The sequence below is a fragment of the Protopterus annectens genome, chromosome 4.part0 (assembly GCF_019279795.1).
Source record: "Protopterus annectens isolate FY-2018-M chromosome 4.part0, PAN1.0, whole genome shotgun sequence".
In the NCBI taxonomy this organism is placed as follows: domain Eukaryota; kingdom Metazoa; phylum Chordata; order Ceratodontiformes; family Protopteridae; genus Protopterus; species Protopterus annectens.
The window spans coordinates 266,074,423-266,096,391 of NC_056733.1; the positions used below are offsets into that span (position 1 = coordinate 266,074,423).

At 39.8% G+C, this 21,969-nt stretch overlaps 1 protein-coding gene across 1 annotated transcript in view; it reads left to right on the forward strand.

The window, feature by feature from the left end:
- The window catches only part of ABCA1 (ATP binding cassette subfamily A member 1), a 767,698-nt gene that overhangs the window by 608,493 nt on the left and 137,236 nt on the right, over positions 1-21,969 (forward strand). The window contains exon 34 of the mRNA XM_044068257.1: positions 7,028-7,133. Coding sequence (XP_043924192.1) covers positions 7,028-7,133 — 106 coding nt within the window. The remainder of the gene's footprint in view (positions 1-7,027; positions 7,134-21,969) is intronic.

A 21,969-nucleotide genomic window follows, 5' to 3' on the forward strand; every position in this document is an offset into this window, starting at 1 on the left:
TATATCTTACTGCACGTCAGGTGTTTAACAGGCATCATTAACAAGCTGTATTCCTTATATGGGGCTGTCCACTGCCCACCTTTTTGCCAGCATGCCACAAGTAATGGGTCATAAAGGGTGGCACCTGTCATGCATGCCCTTCAGTCTCTCTCTTCTTGACACTTGGAATCAAATATTTATTTGCTTTTGGCAGGAAAATAAAAAAAAAATTCCAGCAACTCACTCAGTTCCTGTTGTTGCCTAAAAGTAAGCCTTTCTCCTTGGAACCCTGAATGTTACCAGGAGTAAATAAAGTGTCATGAGCACTTACTACAGCATGTACAAAAAGAGAAACTGCATTGTTTTCCCTCTTAAGGCATTGTACCACAAGCAGACTTTATGTATTTCATTTATACAGCAGAAGAGGAGAAAACCTCCTGAACTGTCATTTTTTTCCGTCCAGATATAATGATGTAGTGTTGTAAAAAATTAAGTAGCGCAGGAGTATTTTGAAGTTTTACAAAAGGTTGCACTGTCATCTTATTCCTCAACTTCAGGGCAAACTGTAACAAAGAAAAGAAAGAGGGAACCAACATTTTCCTCTCTAGTCAGAAAAGGAACAAATTGGCATTATTTAGTCGGTGCTGTTTTCTTCAAGTTCATTACCAGTAGATTTTTTTATCCATAGAGACTGTCATCCTAATTAAGTTTTAAATGACCCTGTAGAAAAATTCAACAAGGAGGAGACAATATGCAGTTACTGAAGTCTAAACTCCTTAAGTATCTTTTACCTCATCATTGACTTTATTCAAGATGTTTGGGGTAAGGTTTTTATATAACCAGATGCTCAGTCACAAACTCTTAAAAGAGTCCTAGCAGAACAAATCTGTCTGTATAGAAGTGTGTCAGCAGGTGCAGCAGTTTTAGAGGTGGTATTACAGACAAAAATTCTGGCATTATTCCAACTGTAAGAGTTTTACCAGGAGATGAATGGATCATGTTTTCAGAGAGATGTAGGAAAGAAATAAAGTTGATACCTCAGGCATTCTAGATATAAGAACAGTAACTACACTGCACCTGCATGGCACAGCAATCTCCATGCATTCTAAAACACACGGAGGACTTTCCTAAAGACATATTTGATAAGTCTGTGAAGGAGAGTATAACTGGGCTTACACAGCAGGTAAACCAGGATCCTACATGGTGAAGGCCAGGTACAGCAATGTTAAGTGTCCACCTGTAGCCCTATTATAAAGCCATCATGCACTGCAAGTACCACAATTCCCAGTGAAAGTGATAGCACAACTTCTGATTTATCCACTGTGTGTATCTTCCTTTTTAATCCTCCATTAGAGAAAATGTTGCAACAGCTAGAGTAGTAAGAAAAAGAGTATGCAGAATGCCACCCAGGTATTGTATACCATGCTGCACAGCTACACCAGTAAACTGCTGATGTTCTTAGCACAAGTAGAGTATACCAGTTCTTTAAGAAGCGGGGTTAAGGTCTTTACATTACAGGTACAAGGTACAGGATTTGTTTCTGAAATGTGTTTATCGGCTAGGCTTGTAATAGTCAACTTACTGATTAGCTTGTGTTCAACTGTGAACCTAGATATGTAGAAATCAAAAGCAGAAACAGCAGCAAAGGAGGCTTTTCACAGCATCACAGTGTGTATAATTTCAGTTATTTTAACACTACTCCTCACCATGCCATCAGATAGCAATGGCTCATTTCATAAGAAGGTTAGTGTCATGGGGATATCCAGTAGTGTTTTGTGACAGTGCAACTCTGTACTACTCATCTACTTCAAATGAAAAACTGACCTTGGCAGTTTCACTGGTAGAAATCCTACTAAACATTCAGATAATGCAACCAGTTCCAGAGTCAGGAATAGAAACAGGTTTTTATTCATTAAGTTTTCTAGTTGTAAAGAAAATAAAACAGTGCCTGGAAATATTAGCTCTATCAGACCTGAATGTATACTTAAAGAAGTTCAATATGTTGATTATGCAATCAGTGTTATCACTTCTTTTGGCTTTCCTGGTGAGAAAATAATACAAGATGACTATTTTAATGTATGTCTCTATTTGTGAAGCAGACAAGAGTTTCCCTAGGCTTCAGATGAGGAACTTCCTATATTTTAGTTCTCTGCACTGACTTATTTTACATTTTATTACCTTGCTCTTTCACCCTTCTGCTGCTCCCAGGGTGTGATGCCTATTTGCATGACTTAGTTTGAAAATCCGCGGTGGTGGTGCTGCGGTAGCGTTGTCGCCTCACAGTAAGACGCTGACCGGTTCGACTCTCAGCTAGAGCGTCTTCTGCGTGGAGACATGCGTGAATGAGCGTACCTTCGTTGAAGGTTGTGCGTTAGGGCTGGCAACTCAGCACGTAAAAATCAACTGCCAATCATTAGCAGATCGGAGTTCCGCTGTGGCGACCCCTAACCGGGAAAAGCCGAAAGACACAACAACAAAAAGTTTGAAAGGAATTTACACATGCACTTTTTTGTGCAAGTACCTGTTCAAGCCACTCACTCACTTGCTGCGCTTTCAGAATTGACATAGTTTCTGGTCTTCAAGGGTCAAATCTACAACCCCCCCCCAAACAAAGTTACAGGGGTAAGTTTAGGTGCTAAACTGTATGATTTCCCTCTTTCTTTGACAGAAATCAGATTTTTTGATCAGATAATAAAAGAAAATAATTTATTCGACTGATTTCTGAAGACAAGGAGTTTGTCTTTATCAGTTCTAATGATTCCTTCTGCAAAACTTCAATACAGGATAATACATTAGTTCTTGTAGAGTTTATGGTACTTAAAGACAAAATCAGTAGAATACATTTCTTCTTCTACTGTTTGCCTCGTAAGAGACCTTATGCTGTATGCTTACCAGATTTCTATTGCCCCTGATCACCCACTCTTACCTCCACTCACAAAGTAAACTCAACTATGGAAGCATCAAATTACTCTTGGGAGGGTGCATTTTTAAGGGCTGAAAGTACTGGAAATGTAGTTATCTGCTCTAGAGAAAAGAATATATAAATATAAACAATAGCTGACAATCTAGCGGTGAAATCTTTTCAGTCAGTCCTTGGACCAGGGACTCTATAACACAGACACAGAAGAACAGTGATGTGGTAAATAAACAAGGAGGCACATGCACTTGCCAAATGTGCAGACTGACAGTGATTTTCTGTGAGCAGACAGTCTGATTTAAGTAATTCTCCAAGTCATTTGCATTTCAGATAAACTACAAAACACTATGTCAGGCTTTGCAGGCAGTGAGTTTTTGATGTATCGCAAGAAGAATCTGTACAAAAGTATATTCTTGGGCATAATAAAGAAGTGGAATTGTTTAGTGACGGATCACTTTTTTTCAATTTCCCATGAAGCCTCAGACTTTCAAACTGTCCACATGCTCTGGCATTGACAGAGAATACCTTCATAATTTCTTGGATTCAGGGCCTTCTTTATGCAATTCCATGTTAGAAGTTCTGTTAAAGGTAAAAGAAAAGACAGAACCCATTCTAGTCCCTCATTTTTTTGGCCAAGGCAGCTGCGGTTTAGTTTGCCAGCTCAGCAACAGAAGCCTTGTCACTCCTTTCCCACTATAACTTGCTTATACATCGGTAGAGGAAAGTATTCTACCAGAATCTAAAAGCTCCAAATCTAACACTATTGAAAATACCAGGTTGATTTGAAATAGCCATCTTTTTTAATGAGGTCTTGTTTGTCCTTATAAGGGCAAAATGACCAAATACAAGAAAGTCTTGCCTATATGAGTAGATATTAAAATAGTTGTGTCTGTATAGCTACTGTTTCATCCTTTCCAAGTTTTACAGTATCTATGTTTAGTACCAGTATTATTTATTCCCTAATGGTGGCACAGCGGTAGCGTTGTTGCCTCATAGCAAGAGGTTCTCCTGTTCGATTCTCGGCTGGAGTGCCTTCTGTGTGGAGTCTGCATGTCCTCCCCGTGGTCAAGTGGCCTCCAAAAGACATGCGTGAATGGGTGTGCTTTCACTGAAGGTTGGGTGTCGGGCTGGCAACTTGGCACAAAAAAAAAATCAACTGCCAATCATTAGCGGACCGGAGTTCTGCTGTGGTGACCCCTAACCGGGAAAAGACAAACATTATTTATTCCCTAATAGAAGTACATCTTTATGTACGTTCTGTCCGTTTAATTATGAAATGTCATTCAGTCATAAATACAGTGAATAGGCAGTTTTTGAAAGGTATTTTACATTTGATACCCTCTGGACATCTACTGGTTTCAGATTGAGACCTGAATTTTGTGAGAAATTAACCAAATCTTACATTGAATTTGTCAGTTCTTCTGACTTGATATGCTTAGCAGACAAGGCCTGTAAGACCCTTTGCTAATAGGCAGTTTCATTAGCCAGAAAAATTACTGAACTGCAGTGTGAAAAGAAATATACACATTGTTTTTTTTTTTTTTTTTTTCAAAATGACAATAGTAGGGTAGCTTTAAAACAAATTCCTTTTTATATCTAAAGTGTGTGAACTTCTTCGTATGAATCCATCAAGGTTCCGTTTTTTCCACAAGCATGAAAACAAAGGGGAACACTTTTGTAACACACAGATGTGCATAGAGCTCTTGGGTAAGGTGTACAAAGGACCAAACCCATTAGACAAAGTGATCAGTTGTTTGTTTCTTTCATGAAATGAAAACAAAATTATCCATTGACCATATACATCCTTTGAAGTGGTTACCCAGTGTTTATTTTCTAACTACCACAGGACCTTAACTGGGGAATGTAGGCTTAATCCACCTACTCAACCATCGCAATTGCTGACTTCTTTAAGAATGTGTCATTGTGTTTGTGAGGCCATCACAGGGACATCTTGTCATATATTTTCCAAGCATTATAATTTGGTTGCTCAGTCTAAGAGCAGAGTGGGAATTGTTTTGGCAGTTTTCTAGTACATGCTTTAGGCATATCTCCCAATTTGAAAGATTGCAGCGTACCTTGTCCTGTCCTGTTGAAAATCATGTCTATGATTTCCTGCAGCAGTTATTCTTGTAATGTACATAGTACAGATGTGTGATGTACTCCTCTTAACAGAGGTACATGTAGCAGGGTACTTGTCTTCCACTCTAGGCCTTCTCATGCTGCTCATATATTGTGTTCTATAGTGATTGTATAATCTTGATATTTGTGCTGCTTTATTGGTTATTAATACTGAAAAAACAAAGTTTATCAAATGCAAATAAATATTCTGACCATTTTTATACTAAATATTTTAGATTTAACAAATGCAAGGTTGCCCAGATTATGTTTTATGAATTCTCTGTATCTCTTTAAAGAAATGGTGTTGTGTTTTGTTCATGGCACATCTGTTAATGGATGCATTTTCTGTTAAAAACTAAATGCATTTATATTTGCTATAAGAATCTGTCAGTGCATTTTCCCTGATAGTCAGTTCAGGTCTGCAGAAAAGATCACAGTAAGGAAAGTGTTATATTCTGCTTTACAACAGGGAAGGATTGTTCTGTAATAGCCATGGTGTAAGAGTACAACCTCATACAAAAGGATGAGTAATATCTGATTGCTGAAAATATCTGACAAACTCTAACTAGGCTACTTATGTCTTACCTAGAGGTCTTTGCTCCTTTTTATTTTCAGTCACCCAATCTTTTGTCTGAGCTGGTATATTTCTGTTATCTTCTAAAGGCGACTTTGATCACAGCAGTCCTCAAGAATTCCACCTTGCTTCTGGTCATTTTATAAAGTTACTGCCCTATCTGTAACCTTCCCTTTATCTGGAAATGTGCTAAAGAAAGTGGTGCATAAGCAGCTTGCTTCCTTTCTTGATTGTCATGAACTTTGTGGTCCTTTTCTAGACAGGGCCTCTACAATACTATGATCAGTGATTTTTCTAATGGCACAGTTTTTAATTAATTTATTTATTCTTTGTTGAACGGGTTAGTCCCACTAGGCTAGTAGCCTCTTTTCAGGGGAGACCTACGGTGGTATTTATACTATAAGGGGAAATTTGGCAAAGGCATCGGGGGTGGGTTTGGCATAATGCTTAAGGTTGTCACCTCATAAGCAAAAGGTACAGGGTATTGGCTAGGCTTAAACATGACCGTTCAGGACAATTAGTATAGTATAACCTCTGAACTTAAGAGTGGACTGCAGTGTAAGCATTCAGTCTATTGAATGGTGGAATAGAACCCACAGCCTTCTGCACTAAAGGCAAGTGTGCTGCCTGGTGCACCACTGACGCTGCTTAAAGTGTTAGAATCAAAGGTGGTACTTTCTGCTGATCCGCCTTGATGTGTCTTGTCACATTTGGCATAACTGCTTTCTACTGGTCCTCTGTAATTTGAAGCATTCGATACAGTTAACCAGCAGACCGTTCTTGAGCACCTGTGAACCTACTTTGGAATCTCTGGACCTTGATGGGTTCACCTTCTTCACTGAGCACTCACTATATCTTCTGTGAGGTTAGTTCTTCCTGTGTCTGCCCTCTTAGTATGGGATCCTTCACATGTCCATACTGGGTCTACTGCTTTTTACTTTGTATATGTTGCTGCTATGTGATTTAGTTTGATAGAGAGGTTTACATTATCACATCTACGCTGATGATATCCAGCTTGTACCTTTCTTTTCCACAAGGGTGGACTATACAGACCCAGTTAAGGATAATTTGGAGTATATGCTGTCTTGGGTATTAGTTAATTGTTTCAAATTCAAGTTATCTAAGACATTTGCTGTTTTAGAACTGTGTTACTGTTTTTTTTTATTATTTATTTTGTTTATTTCTGTGTTATATTTTAAAGTGTTAAACAGATTTATTTTTGTCCTGTTGTGACTTTTTAACTTGGCAAAAATGATGAATGTGCGCTTGTTCATATGTCTTCGTGTGTGTGTGTGTGTGTGTGTGTGTGTGTGTGTGTGGGGGGCCTTCAGGAAGATGCAATGATTTCTTGTGTCAATTGGCACAAAACCTGGTTTGAAAACATATTACAAAAGCAGTCAATGTCCCACTCACTTATGACATTGGATTTTTTTTTTAAGGTATGGAGGGTTTTCATTGGGTGTTAGCAACAATCAGTTTCTACCCCCAGCAGCTGATGTTAATGATGCTATCTCACAAGTCAAGCATGTCTTCCGCCTCACAAAGGTAAGGGACATCTTATTTTCTGTTATAACAGATTCATAATTATAAAGTTTCCTTTACTTCCAATGTTGGCACTTGACGTGTATCATGCGCTCTAGTACTAGAATAAACAGGTAGTTTTATTTTTGCAGAATATTTTAGACAGCATGGAAAAAACAAGATTAGCTCTAACTCTTACACACCTGACCTTTTTCAGTTAAGTCATGCCTGCTTACATTGACTGTTGTAATTTGTCAGTTTCTGATAGCTTTTCTGACTTTAATTTGACCGTAGCACCAATGACAATATTTCTGAAGTACTTTCTTCTTTTCTTATACAAATTTAAAGTTTAGACTGTCAATTATTTAGTCATAAACATATATTGTTTCAGTTTTTAGTATTATACTTTAGGAAATATTTACATCTCAAGTATGTAGATTTTTAGTGTGCACTTGTAAAATCTTTTTCTTTCTGTAATATGTGAAATGACAATAAAAATAGAAATTGTTTTTACAAAGTAAACATCTTTTTTCTGATGCCAGTACACAATTCTAACATTTGACTTTGCAGTGAAATTGTAATAATCACAAAAGTAGAAAATGTTCATTGTTTTCATGTTTTTTATGTAACCCCATAAAAAGAGGTAGTCCCAGCTTTTCTTGCACCAAAACTACTTCTATAGGATAAGTCCCTTCTGATATGTTCATCTCCTTTGGCTTTAAAAGAGTCATTTAAACTGTCTTCAAATACAATGCATGGTTATTTGCCAAATTCCTCATCCCCAGGTTCCACTCAGATGTATGATGTTAAGTGAATGAAGTTCTGAGATGTTCACATACATATACATGCATGCATGCATGTGCACACACACACACACACACACACACACACACACACACACACACACACACACACACACACATGTACATACATATACACACACATGCACATATGCACATGCATGTATACACACACACGTACATACATATACACACATGTACATATATATATACACACACACACACACACACACACACACACACACACACACACACACACATGCACATACATACACACGCGCACATGCATACATACACACACACACACACACACACACACACACACACACACACACACACACACACACACACACACTGCCCCTAAGACTCCATATCAGTGATTGTTTAACTGAAAGGAATGGAAATGTTCTTCGTGTTTCACTGCTACAGTCCGGACATAGATCTGTTCGCATCCCCAATGAATTGCCAGCTACAGAAATTCTGCACAAGGACTTACCACCCACAAGCATGGAACGTGGATGCCCTCTCATTCAGCTGGAAAAACCTACAAGTATACGCTTTCCCACCACTATCTCTCCTTTCAAAGGTACTCATAAAAGCCAGACAAGAAAAGCCAAAGATGATCCTGATTGCCCCAGACTGGCCATGCCAGCACTGGTACCCAATCTTAAAGAATTTAGCACAAGGTCCACCATGGATTTTGCCTCAAATCCCACAACTTCTGACTCAGCAAAACAATCAGATACTTCACGGCCAGCTCAAGACTTTAAACCTGGCTGCATGGCAGATTCCTTAGTCAAGCAAACAATACCTCTCTCCATAGCTGTTATGGATGTCATTCTGGAGGCCAGAAGCCTAGCACCAGGAAAACCAATTCAGATAAATGGAAGAGATTCTGTGCCTGGAACCAGGCTCACAGTCTTGACCCTCTTGTCCCAAATATTCCTCAGATACTGCAATTCTTGACTGAGATGCTGGACAAAGGCCTCTCCTTTTCATCCATTAAGATCCATGCCTCTGCCATCTCTGCTCATTACAACACAGATCCACCAATTTTTTCTCATCCTTTGCTAAAACAGTACCTCAGAGGGGCTAAAAACATAAGACCGCCCCGTAGAGCACCAATTCCAACTTGGGACCTCAACTTCGTCTTGGAAGAATTAACTTTACCTCCTTTTGAGCGAGCTAACTCAGCAGACTTAAAATATGTCTCTTGGAAAACTGCTCTGCTCCTGGCAATAACCTCAGCACGAAGAGTTTCAGAATTACAGGCACTAATGGCAGTGGAACCTTTCATCATTTTCCAGCAAGACAGGGTGTCTTTAAGAACAAACCCTACTTTTATGCCAAAGGTGGTACCAAGTGTGGCTCTAAACCAAACTATTCACTTGCCAACTTTTTATCCAAATCCACAGAATAAAGGGGAGAGACTACTGCATTCCTTGGACATACACAGGCAGTTACGCTTCTACCTGGACAAAACAAAAGCTTTCATGAAAACTGAGCAATTGTTTGTAGCATATGCTGCAGGAACACAGGGAAAAGCCATTTAATAACAGACCATTTCAAAATGGATAGGGCATTGTATATGTTTCTGCCATACACACCATGGGAAAACTGCACCTAACAGCATTAGGTCTCATTCCACCAGGGCAACAGCCACTTCAAATGCCTACCTCAGAGTACCTACCAAGGACATTTTGGAAGCAGCAACTTGGACTTCTGTACATACCTTCACCAAGCATTACCATCTGCCTCTTTACTCTAAATCCAGAGCTGGCTTTGCCACTGCAGTTCTGCAGGGCCTTATAGCCACCCCTAATGCCTTATAGAACCAGTCACCCTACCTCAGCTTTGGGATTCTACCCAAGTGTAATGACTGCAGCAGTGTAACACGACGAACATAGTACAGTTTTGTACCTACCATAAATGTAGATGTTCGAGTGTATACACTGCTGCAGTCTAGGTTACCCTCCCTCCTTCCCCTCTTACTTGCTGGTACTTACCCAAGCCTTCTACCCTTTGCTACCTATGGGGAGTACTTGCTGATAACTGAAAGTTTTTGATTGCTTTTCTTATGTATGTTTAATTAGCAATTTACATTGCCTACCTTTTTGGGGGCACCTGACATCTGGGGCAAGAAAAACTGAAGAAAATGGCGTCGGCTGCATCTTATATACCCCTGGCGCACTGACGTCAGGGAAGCAGTGACAGCAACCGACGCCAGACCAAGACTTTGGAACTCGGGCCGACTGCGGGACCGCCTGACGGCAGGATAACCCAAGTGTAATGACTGCATCAGTGTATACACTCGAACATTTACATTTATGGTAGGTACAAAACTGTGCTTTACCTGGCACCCATGGGGGCTGGTAAAATCCAGATAACTGTAGTTTCTTGTTGCTTGAGAGTTACTATTAAAAACAGACCTGACTAATGTTGTATCCTGTACTCTGTGTTTGGTTTGACTTGTTCTCAGGTTGGGGGGAGAAGAAATGTATTCCTATCTCCCTTTTTAAAATTCTAAAACTCTGAAAACTTAAGGTATGTTTCTGTGAGGGGAAATCAGAAGGTGTAACACATGAAAAATGTACTGTATTTCTTCGATTTTTTTTTTTTTTTTGCCAGTTGCTTGAGAGTACCGGTTGCTTGAGTTCCGTTTAACTGAGAGTTTACTGTAACCACTTTCTGACAGAGTATGCCCTTGATATTTCTATGTGATGTACAGCTCTTAAACTTTTGTGTCCCAGGTGACTCAAGTTCAGTTAGCAACAGTAAAGCAAGGAAGAACTGCATGCCTTTCATTAGGGGAAAGAGTGTGCATATTTCTCTGGGGCTGAGGTGGATGCCAAAGCTCACTAGAGGATGACACCAGACTGATGGGTGGGAAAACAGAGGTGACTTGACCGGTTTAAAGGTTGGGGGTGGGGACTTGTGCTGAAGTTGCTCCCTGTTGTCTTCTAGCCTATGAATTATGTCTGCAATGTAAGGGGTGAGGTTTCGGAGCTATTGAGAAAACCTGTAGGCTACAGTATGATGGCTCCTCACTTGAGGCCGTTCTACACTTGGTCACCTGGCATCTTGTACCCCACAAAGAGCCCATGCACATAGTTTGTGTATATGTGGGAGCCTGTCCCTGTGGGAGACCTTCTTGGCAAAGGGTTTCACTGGAGTTTGTGGTGCTGACAGGAGGAACAGTTGGGTACAAATTATAGATATCAACAGCTGCAGGGAAAAAATAAAGAAAAGGCACCAAACTAGGAAAATGTTTTAAGTAGTGGTACTATTAACATGTCAAAAAATACAATTTTGATCCAAATTTAGGAGTGTCCGTACAAATTAAATACTGGTGAGAGGTATGGACAACTGAAGGAAATTACTCTATTTCTTCTTGTTTACTATCACACACATACAAACACATGATTGCTAAGCTGTAACTGGGCCACATTAGTGGTCTGTCACTTTCATAAATCAGGATATCCTCTAAGAATATCTATTTTCTAACCGGAGACACCTTCCACATTACACTGTAATCAGATAAAATATATTCTGCCTATTGTAATGCGTTTAATTTTGTAGCACCCATACACACACTCGTACTTGGCACACACACCCTGTGAGAATACAGACAATTCAACATTTAATAGTTATCGAGTGATGGTAATAGATACTTGCATTTACACACAGACATCTTTCCCCTATGTAACCACTTTCTGATTGAGTACAATTTTATTATATGATTGTGATCCAGTGAAATACTTTGCATGCTACTGCCTTTAGTGATACATGTGTGTGTATACACATGTACACACACCACACACACACACACACACACACACACACACACACACACACACACACACACACACACACAGGCAGTTACTCATAATGAGATTACATTAGTGGTTAGTCACTTTCACACAGACTTCTCCATGGCCATAATAGACACTTTTTAACTAGATACAACACCAACATTTGAGTGTGATTAAGTAAAAATAAATGTTACCCGTAAAAGTTAGAAAGACATACATCTGGAGTGTTTCTCCCCGGGCCACCACTGAAAATTGGCTTTGTTCCAAGTTGGACTTTCCAGGTTAACAAATCTTAATGATAATAATTAATTTTGGTTTGTTTTCCACATATTCACTCACTACCACAGGCTGTTCAGATTTGTAATCATTTAACCTTGCTAGTGATGATGGCAATTACCTGCTGTCCTTATACCAATAAAAAGTACCTCTGATTGGTTATACCTCCAGTGTCTGACTGTAATAGTTTAAAATAAATCTGCCTGTAGGAATATCTCCAACTTGATTTACACACATTGGCAACCACTTATGATCATTTAGCTGTGATCAAGTGACAGAAATTGTCTGAGCAGTGTCTGCTTGGTTGTTTACATAGACTGTTTACTTTATTATCTCACCCACTTATAAGATCAAATTACATTACATTTTTTTTTAAAGTTACTTCAGTAGCCAGGACTGTTGACCCAGGAGCACTAGCTGAAGAGAAAAGAAATCACAGGTCATTTATGCCACTTTGCCTACTAATTGGGATATAATACTTAAAAATGGTAGTAGCTAAAGACTTTTTTGGGTCATCTAACAACCATACAGCTGCTTCAGCTTTCTGTTGGAGCAGTGCTTTTTCTGTAGCTCAACTGATTCCCTGAAGCAGCATTAGACACATAGCAGTAGCTGTTGAAGCCACATTCCCGACAGGCAAGTCCCTGTCCATAAAGTCACTCAGCCAAGCAGTGCTTCAGGCTGATGACATTTGCATTGGAATATGCAAATTTTTCCTTTTTACTAAGAGATCTTTTCCTCTTTGGTGTTCCATGCCTCTTCTGATAGTCAAGTTGGTCTTTTAAGGATTTAATCCAAGACTTTGCTTTCATGTAGTTTCATGTAACTACAGTATCCTCTGTGACATTGGATGCCTGAGGTAGGTTCGAGTCACACCTGATACCTAGATTTGTCTTCTCTCAAGCTCGGCACTATTTACTTACACTCCACCATTGATTTTTGTGCTAATGTTTTAGCTGTCTTAGAAGTGGGTGGTGCACTTTAGATTGAGTTGTACTGTTGTCTGCATATGCTGAAACTCACAGGATGTTCTTTGCTGCAGCCTTGATCAGTTAGTAACACACCCAGAGCATCCTGCTACAAGACAGCTATTTGTAAAATTTTGGAAAAGCTGCTCTTGGGAGACCCTTCCACATTCAAATGGCTACTTTAGCATAAAACTATGCTTGCCCATAAGTAGGAGGCAGCTTCCCCTTATCTTCAAGGCTTTCTGTTCTTTTCCTGCAGAATTTTTTTATGATGGGTAATAGGTAGGGATTAGATGTTAAACAAGATCTTATTACTTGTGCATTTGCTCCTTGAGATTGAATCATGAATTGAAAGACCAGGCACTTTTCAGTTTGGTCATTCTGCTCAAGGAAGAAAGCCCTTAGTGATTCTGTTAAGAAACAGGCCATGATGGGCTATTTTCCTTTCTGGATTTCCATTCCTTCCATCAAAAGTGCACAGATGTCTAAATCTCATGTGTATATTTGGCATCATACATAACTGATGGGATCACCATCCTCAGAAAGAAATCTTTACTGAAGCGTTTGTTGGTGGATCTGATAATTGCTGTCCTCCTTCTAAGGCCTACCTCTTCCAAACCTTTTCATTCGACTAACAGTCTAAAATGACAGAACTCTTTGGGTAAGACTTCAGCATCAGCTTACCTGCACATTTTATTTTGCTTGAAGTTAAAAGTTTCTTTGATTTTAAAGTTATTGGCAAATTCCCTGCTAGTGAGGGGAACATTAGGAGATTTGACCCCATTCTACATAACACAGTCTCTGTGAGTGTTTGGTAGAATGCAGTATTACTTGAATGGTGCAAGCATAGACTTATCATATCTACTAATTTGGAAGTTGTGAACTCCCTAAAACCTCCACCTTTGGTAACTGCAGCTTTGTTCCCTAGAGGCCAGATGTCCCTCATGAACAGCATCTGACTGATTCCAAGGTTTTCATAAGCAAGACTCTGAAAGCTCATCCTTCACTTTTAAGTCCAAACCTTTGATGTGGATTTTTATCCTGTTAGACTTAGATTCTGATTCTGACTATGCAATTGATAACGCTTTTTTATTGATGTTGCTCAGTTCTGATTCTTTTGACTGTTCTTTATAAGACCTGCTTTGGAAACCACTTCCTCAACTTCAGGAGCTGGATTTCAGTTAATGTTGACCTTTGGTTTTAAATACATAATTGATAACAGTTGTTAACACGTGCCTTAGCTGTTGTTAACACAAACCTTTATTTGAGCCTTTTCCTTCTTTATGATTGGCCATTAAAGTTGCACTCATAGCAGCTTGGAAGAATTGTGAACATCTCTGCATTACATCCCTGAGTGTTGACTTCTTCATGCTCCCCCTAAACTCAGTTTCCTTAAAGTGCAACCCTCAGACTCCAGTACTGTGACTGTTCCAGACTGTGCAGGTTCAGTCAACCACACTTTGTGAGCAGAGAACAGTTAGGATTGCTGAACCATGGAAGTCAAGGCTTGAAAAGGTAAAAGAAAACTGCCTTCATTGCCTAACTTGTGTTGTGACCCTCGAAGCTGATCTAAATCAAGTATGTGGGATTAAGGGGTCAAAGACCCCAACCTGAATTTAACTCTGAAGTTCCACGATCAGTAACTTAGTGCACAGTTGTTGTTATTTGTTTGCCAGTTTGTGGCTTGTCCTTTAGCATAAAACTAGATAGGCAGTCTCGTATGAGCATGAGTAACCCAGACAAGCAAGTCCAGGGTTGACAAGATTTTTTTATTAGGTGCTGTTTCTCCCTATTATTGCCAGCCATCAAGCCTCCTTCAAATAGTCTCTGCTCATTAATTTCCCTTGGTGGGTATCCCTAACATAGGGGTGTAACATGACTGGAAGTGGCCATCATTTGGATAGCCATATGGGTTGTTTGTGACCTAGCCAGCAACTTGGTAATGAGGCCATTTTTGATAGGTTCTAGTCCATCCCTATTGTGGATGTATAAGTGACCCACCTTGCAAGTTGACCACTGTTTGCACCTATGCCTCCATGATGAGAAATAACACCAAAGCAGAGTGGTGGCTGAATGCCAACCACAATGCCATCCCTATGCAGCACTCCCTGTTTTCTGTGGGACTGTGGCATTTGATGGCCCCAGTCAAACACCCCTTCTAGGATGGGCTGTCCTGTCCACACACCCAGCTCCAAACAATGTCCGAGCTGCTCCCTGAATTGGAGATGTTTGAGTCTTAGTGAGGTGCTGGTTATGTTTACTTGATTTTTGAATTAAAAAAATATTGTTTAGCTTCAATAAGAGTCTGGTTCTGCAAATCTGCATCTGCTGCATTCCAAATTTGTGTCATTCACATGATATTTGCCATTTTCATGGAGAATGTGTAACAGTTACATCAAGGAATCTTGAGCAAAGTTCACTCACTCTTTGAAAACTTCTTAAGTCATCTTTTCAGACCATTTGTTTTGGTGTGCATATACAGGCCAGGTTATCACTCAGTGGCATTATCTTGATTATTTATGATTCAGAAATCCAGAACTCCAAACTGAGAAATCTGAAAACTGCTCTGGCTTTCCCTTTTCCCAGAGCAGAATCTTTTGGAAATGAAGTTAAAGCCAATATTAGGCTAAATATTCTTAACCAGCAGATTTCATCAGTCAAGTGACACTTAGAAACTCTAACATGGCCTTAGATGAGCATCCTTGCATTACAGAGACAGTAAAGAAACTCAGAAACAGAAGGCAGAATACCCAACTTCTTTCTGAAAGAAATAGAGAGCATCATCTAAGTAGCAAGAGTTTTTCAAGTTACCTTGTTTTTCACCTTTCTGATTTTTATAACATTATAGTTTGGGTGGGTTTTACTCATGAGCATGGTATTCTTCTCAGACTTGGAACTGAGAAGGAATTTCTGTAGAACATGAATGAGATTAGTCAGTAGTAATATAACAGGGTTGTACAGAGGCAACTATACCTACATTCAGATATACAGACACACAGCACTGCACAAAATGGTAGCAGCTGCCTGGCTCTGGTGGGCAGAGGGATGGAGCCCCTGCTGTGACCCAGGTAACCAGTGTTGAGTTAGTGGCCCTGGGACTGGAAACACCAGATAGGAAGGGAGGTTGCACACTCTTGGAGATACATATGGTGGTATAATCTCTTGGTAGAGACTAGAGAGACCACATAGGACTGCTTGAAAACTACTTTTCTTGTGGAAGTGAGAGGCCATCATTTGTGCACCAGTTGCACACCTCTCCCTGGCACTGTGCTGGGTGTGTGTCTGTGCCCAGCTCATTGCACACCCTCTCCCTGGCATTGTGCATGGTGTGTGTGCGTGCCCAACCCCATTGCACATCCCTGTCTGTGCACAGTGCAGTGCACATCCTTCCCTGGCACTGTGCTGGGTGCGTGTCTATGCCCAGCCCATTGCATACCCCCTCCCTGGCATTTTGCATGGTGTGTGCCTGTGTCCAGCCAATTGCACATCCCTCCCTGGCACTGTGCTGCGTACCTGTCTGTGCACAGCCCATTCCACATCCCTCCGTAGCACTGTGCTGGATCTGTGTCTGTGCACAGCCCATTGCACATCTCTTCCTGTCACTGTGCTAGGTGCATGTATGTGCACAGCCCATTGCACAGCCCTCCTTGGCACTTTGCTGGTTGCATGTCTACACCCAGCCCATTGAACATCCCTGCCTGGCATAGTGCTGAGTGTATATCTGTGCCCAGACCATTGCGCATCCCTCCCTGGCACTGTGCTGGGTGCATAAATGTGCCCAGCCCATTGCACATCCATCCCTGGAATGGTGCTGGGTGCGTGCATGTGCCCAGCCCATTGCACGTCCATTCCTGGAATGGTGCTGGGTGCATGTATGTGTACAGCCCATTGCACATCCCTCCCAGGCAATGTGCTGGGTGCACATCTGTGCTCAGCCTATTACACATCCTTCCTTGGCACTGTACTGGATGACCACTAGATTTAAAAAAAATGCTTATCATCACATCCATATTCGTCCAAACATCAGACGTTTCTTAGGGTTTTGAATGTCTGGATCACATTATCAGTTCTCTGCCATACCCTTTGGACTATCCACTTCACCAAGAGTGTTCACAAAAGGTCTAACTCCAGTAATAGCTCTTTTTAGGCTACATGGTTTACACATTTTTCCATCTTTAGAAGACTTGCTTATCTTTGCACAGTCTTTTTCAAAGTGTCAGGAATCTCTTACTTGGGTGAGAGGTCTCTTACTTAAGCTGGGATTTCTAGAGAACATTCTACAGAAAGGCCTCAATGAGACCAATGACTGGTGTCAGAAAAATTGGCCTTAAGCTCAGTGCTTTTCCACACTTTCCACTAATATGTTGTGTACCTCTGAAGATTCAGAAGGCATCTCCCAAGATCCATGTGGTAACTCCCTTCTGGCCCAGGCAACGGTAGTTATTCCTTCTTTTGGAATTGGCCAGCGGTAGTTACCACAAACTTCCTCACAGACTGGATCTACTCACATAAGAATAGGGGTGTTTGATACACCCTGATCCCAACCAACTTCAACTGATTGCTTGGATGATAGGGATGTTAATACCTTTAGGTACCTGTTTACTAAGGACGTGCAGCAGGTACTAATGGAGGAAAGAAACCATACTAGAGAGTCGTATATTAGCAAATGTAAAAGGTTTTCTAGTTGGTGCCAGGAACATAACCAGCATTCATTTAGAGCTAATTGTTCTCTGGCTTTACAATATTTGTGTGAGTTACTATCATAGGGTCTGTCTTACTCCTCCATCAAGGTTTATTTATCAGCCATTTCAGCATGTCTGCCTTTGGATTCTCCTCTTTCAGTGCATTCTCATGTCAAAATCATTTTGAAAGAGGTTTTGCATGTGAAGCCGCCTAGATAACCAGTGATCCCTCATTGGGATCTTAATTTTGTGTTAGAGAATCTAACAGTTGCTCCATTTGAACTGGTTTACCTGTCTGACTTGAGAGATTCTTAAAATGGCAAGCTGTTTTACTGATTGCTGTGACCTCTTCAAGAAGGATGTCTGAGTTGCCAGCTGTTGTGAGTCAACCTTATTTTATTTTCCACAGAGACAGGGATTCTTTGAGAACTAATCAATCTGTTATGCATAAAGTTGTATTCAGGTTTAGTTTTAAGTCAAGCTATCCATCTCCGTATTTTTTTTCTGAGGGTAAAAGGATAATCTGTACCTTGGATGCCTGCAGACAACCTGGGTACTATCTTGACAGAACTAAATCTTTCAGATTTTTGTATCAATTGTTCATTTTTTTGTGAAGGGAAGAAGAAGTGACAATCTGTGTCAAAACAGACTATTTCCAAATGGTTGTCAAAGACTATTACCTTTTGTGGTACTCACTATAACAAAAATATCCCAGGCACAGTCCAGGTGAGGCTTTGCTAGGATCATTCTCCAGTGGTTGCTGGACCCCATCCCCTTGCACCCCCCCCCCCCCAATGTACTAAGCTTGTGTAATCTACCTGTACACTAAGACTACTGCAGCAGTGATCAGTATGGTAAACATCGCACAATTGTGTAAGTAAGCTTGTTATAACAGTAGATGTTCAAATGATCACTGCTGCAGTAGCCACTCCCTCCCTCCATCCTTTTGTGTTTTGGTGCATTGTTTATGCCAGGGAATGGACACTTATTTTTTGTTGTACCTAGCATTGTCCTTTCAGCACTCAGCCTCCCTGTCTCTGTTGACATAAAAACTCTGAAGCACCTGGTGCCCAAACCTGTCTTTTTAGTCAACTCAACTCAAGCTGACTGATGGTTTTAGCTTGTGGAATTTGCCCTGAAGCTTCGGGAAGATGGCCAGCTGTTATACCCTTGGCATGATATAACCCATATAGCTATGGTTACTGCAGCAGTGATCATTCGAACATCCACTGTTATGGTAAGTTGCTTTCCCAAGTGTACTTCTCTTGACCCCCACAATTTTTGCCATATTTTTTACATAATATATAATTGTATTTATTTATTTAACATTTGTTTACCGGGAACGTCCAACTTGGAACAAGCCAATTTTCAGCACAGGCCCTGGGAGAAACATTCCAGAAGCATGTCTTTGTAACGTGGGAGGAAACTGGAGCATCCAGAGGAATCCCACACGAACACAGGGAGTGCATGCAGACTTTACACAGAAGTGCAAGCTGTTAAATGTACACTTTTTGTATAATACAGTTTTCTGTGACTAGTAAGGCAACACAGGTGTGTCCCTTTGAGCAAGATGACCTTTACCTGCAGTACAGCAAATCCATGTGCTTTGAGAAATGTCAGAGCAATTGAAAGCAGCTTTGTGAAGTAAGTGGCACAGTTCAACTGTGGAAAGCTGCTTTTCATATTTATTCAATTTTACTAGATGAGTAAGTGAACTGGTCCATGAACTCTTTTTAGTCAGAACCTAGGCCAAAAGATGAATACAAACACAAAAATGCAACTTTTCAGAAAAATACATGAGTCGTAACACATTGCAAGCATTGATAATCTGAGCAAACAAACCATTAGGTATCATCACATCTTTTTAATCCAGACAGTATACAAGTGCCATCATTTGTATATTAATGAGAACAGGCCATGTATTGCAAATAGTTCTAAGTGTTAAGCCAGAAAAGCATTTGATAATTGAAGTAAAACATATTATTGAAGTAAAACATATTAAGTGTTATATACACTGCATTCTGTATAAAATTTGCGATTTGGATGAGTGTATGTTATAAATTTTAGATATGTTTCATTTCAGTTTAAGAGATATCATCTTTATACTAGTTGATACAGCACTGAAGAATCACTTGTCTGTCTGGAACTGCTTGTGCCAGAACAGAGCGAATTTTATTTGCACCTTAGTAAATATTAGTTCATACATAGCCTTCTAAATATAAGTTGGGGACCCTATTTCATTTGCAGGTGGTGATGTTTTAGAGTTTTAATGAGTTGTTTGATATTGTACAGAAATGATTGAACATTACTGGTTAGCTATGTATCTCTTGTTGGCAAATTAAACCCCAAAATAATATATTTACACCTGGTCACACCTGTTTTGGAGGTAGAGTTTGGTGTGTGACCAGGTATGCCCACAATCATTTTTTTTTAAATATCAGTTTTATTCCTCTCATTACAAAAAAAAAAAAAAAAAAAAAACAGATGAACAAATGTGGCCCCCAGCTTGTACATGAATGTTTGTTTAATAAACACTAATGATCAACACTCTTATATGCGATCACTAGTGTGTGACTGCTGGGCTTGTTTATGAAACACTATTGATTAACATTATGGTCTTTATTTTCTAGTAAAGCACCTGTTCTTTCAGGCACATTATTAATTTTTTTGCTTATCATGCACCGTGTTAAACACAGGTTCATAGGAAAGTTCATAGTTATGTACTAGCTTAGTTGTTCTTGCAGACCATTTCAAGCCTAGTCAATTTCCCCTTCAAAGGTAAGACTCAAACTGTGAGGTAAACAGTGTAACCATTATGCCAACTGCCATACTCCAATGGGTCATAATTTTTAAGTGTGATCACTAGTGTGTTACTGCCAGGCTTATTTGTGAAACAGTAGTTATCGACATTCTTCTGTCCATACATGTTGTCATCGTGAAGCAAGTACATTTAGTTCCCATATTATGCCATTTCTCATAATAGAAGAATTTCCATTTTTATTTTGTGGGAAAGTTGCTACTATGACTCAATCTCACCTACGACTATTCTTATCTCCCCTGTGTAACAAATTTTAAACATATGTAGAGCCTTTGAAGTATGGAAGAACTCTGCTCCATAAATTTTTTTTAGCTCACTTGAGCTAGAATTGGAATCCATGTAAGGAAAAAAACATATATGAGGAAATAACTTGTCTTTGTGGTACATTTAATAAATAGCACAGAATAATCAATTTTGTTTTCCCCAGTTAGGATATGAACATCACTCTTTTATTGTCCAGATTTGTCCAATATGTTATGGTTCTAAACTTTTACTTTCCCAAACTACCAGTCCATTTCAAACTCTGCAGTCTGTCTAACCATCTTGTAGCAGTGATCTCTGAGCAGATTAGTTTTTCCTCCGATTCATCTTCTGTTTTTCAGTTGAGATGAATTGTTTTCTGTTTGCTGAGTTTCTATCTGTATTAATTTTTAACTGTTATTTTTCTCAAATGTTTAATCAAGGTTGTCAAAACACCAGCACTTTCCCATTCCAAAATACCTTTAATGTAGGAAATGACAGTTTAAGTATGTTATTTATGCTTGCATTTTCCCATCACAGCAACAAAGTGAGAATCTCTTCTGAAGGTCACCTCTGCATAGTTTTGTTCCACAAGTACCATTCTCCTTGGCACCTTAATTTCTGTCTTCATTGCTACAGCTTCCACATGGCTTACTGTCTTTCAGGGGTCAAAAACTCAAATCAATACTGCCCTGGGCTTTGTAAACTTGCACTCTTCCTTTCTGGCAGCGGCAGACATTTTAGTGATGCATTCCTCAAGGACTGTTTAGCAAAACCAGTCCATTTAGGCATTTTTTCTCTCACGTAATCCAACAAACAGCTTTTCCTCTGTTTCCAAAATACTGTGGAGCAGTGGTGCACAACTTTTTTATGGGGAGGGCCACTACACAAATTCTTAATGCATCTGTGGACCACCTCAAAACATAGTAAGTTGTTGCCAGTTAACAATAGGTATAGGTGACCGGCATTTTTTACTTAAGACAGCAGTCATGAAATTGCCTGTTTTCTACATCAACTTTGCATTTAACTTTATTCTGGCTTGTAGCTATGACTTATTACAAACTCTTGCAGAAAGTTACTACTGTTTACAGACTGCAAGTTATAAACAACAAAGAATAGCTACTTCCACAGCTTAAATTAGAAGTATACACAACTGCAGTCAGTTAGGTAAGTGCTGAAAAGTTTGCTTGTCTGGAGTAAGGCATAGCATTTTTTCACTTTTTTTAAAAAATTTTGGTTACTCTGTGGGGGCTGGATGGTGTTG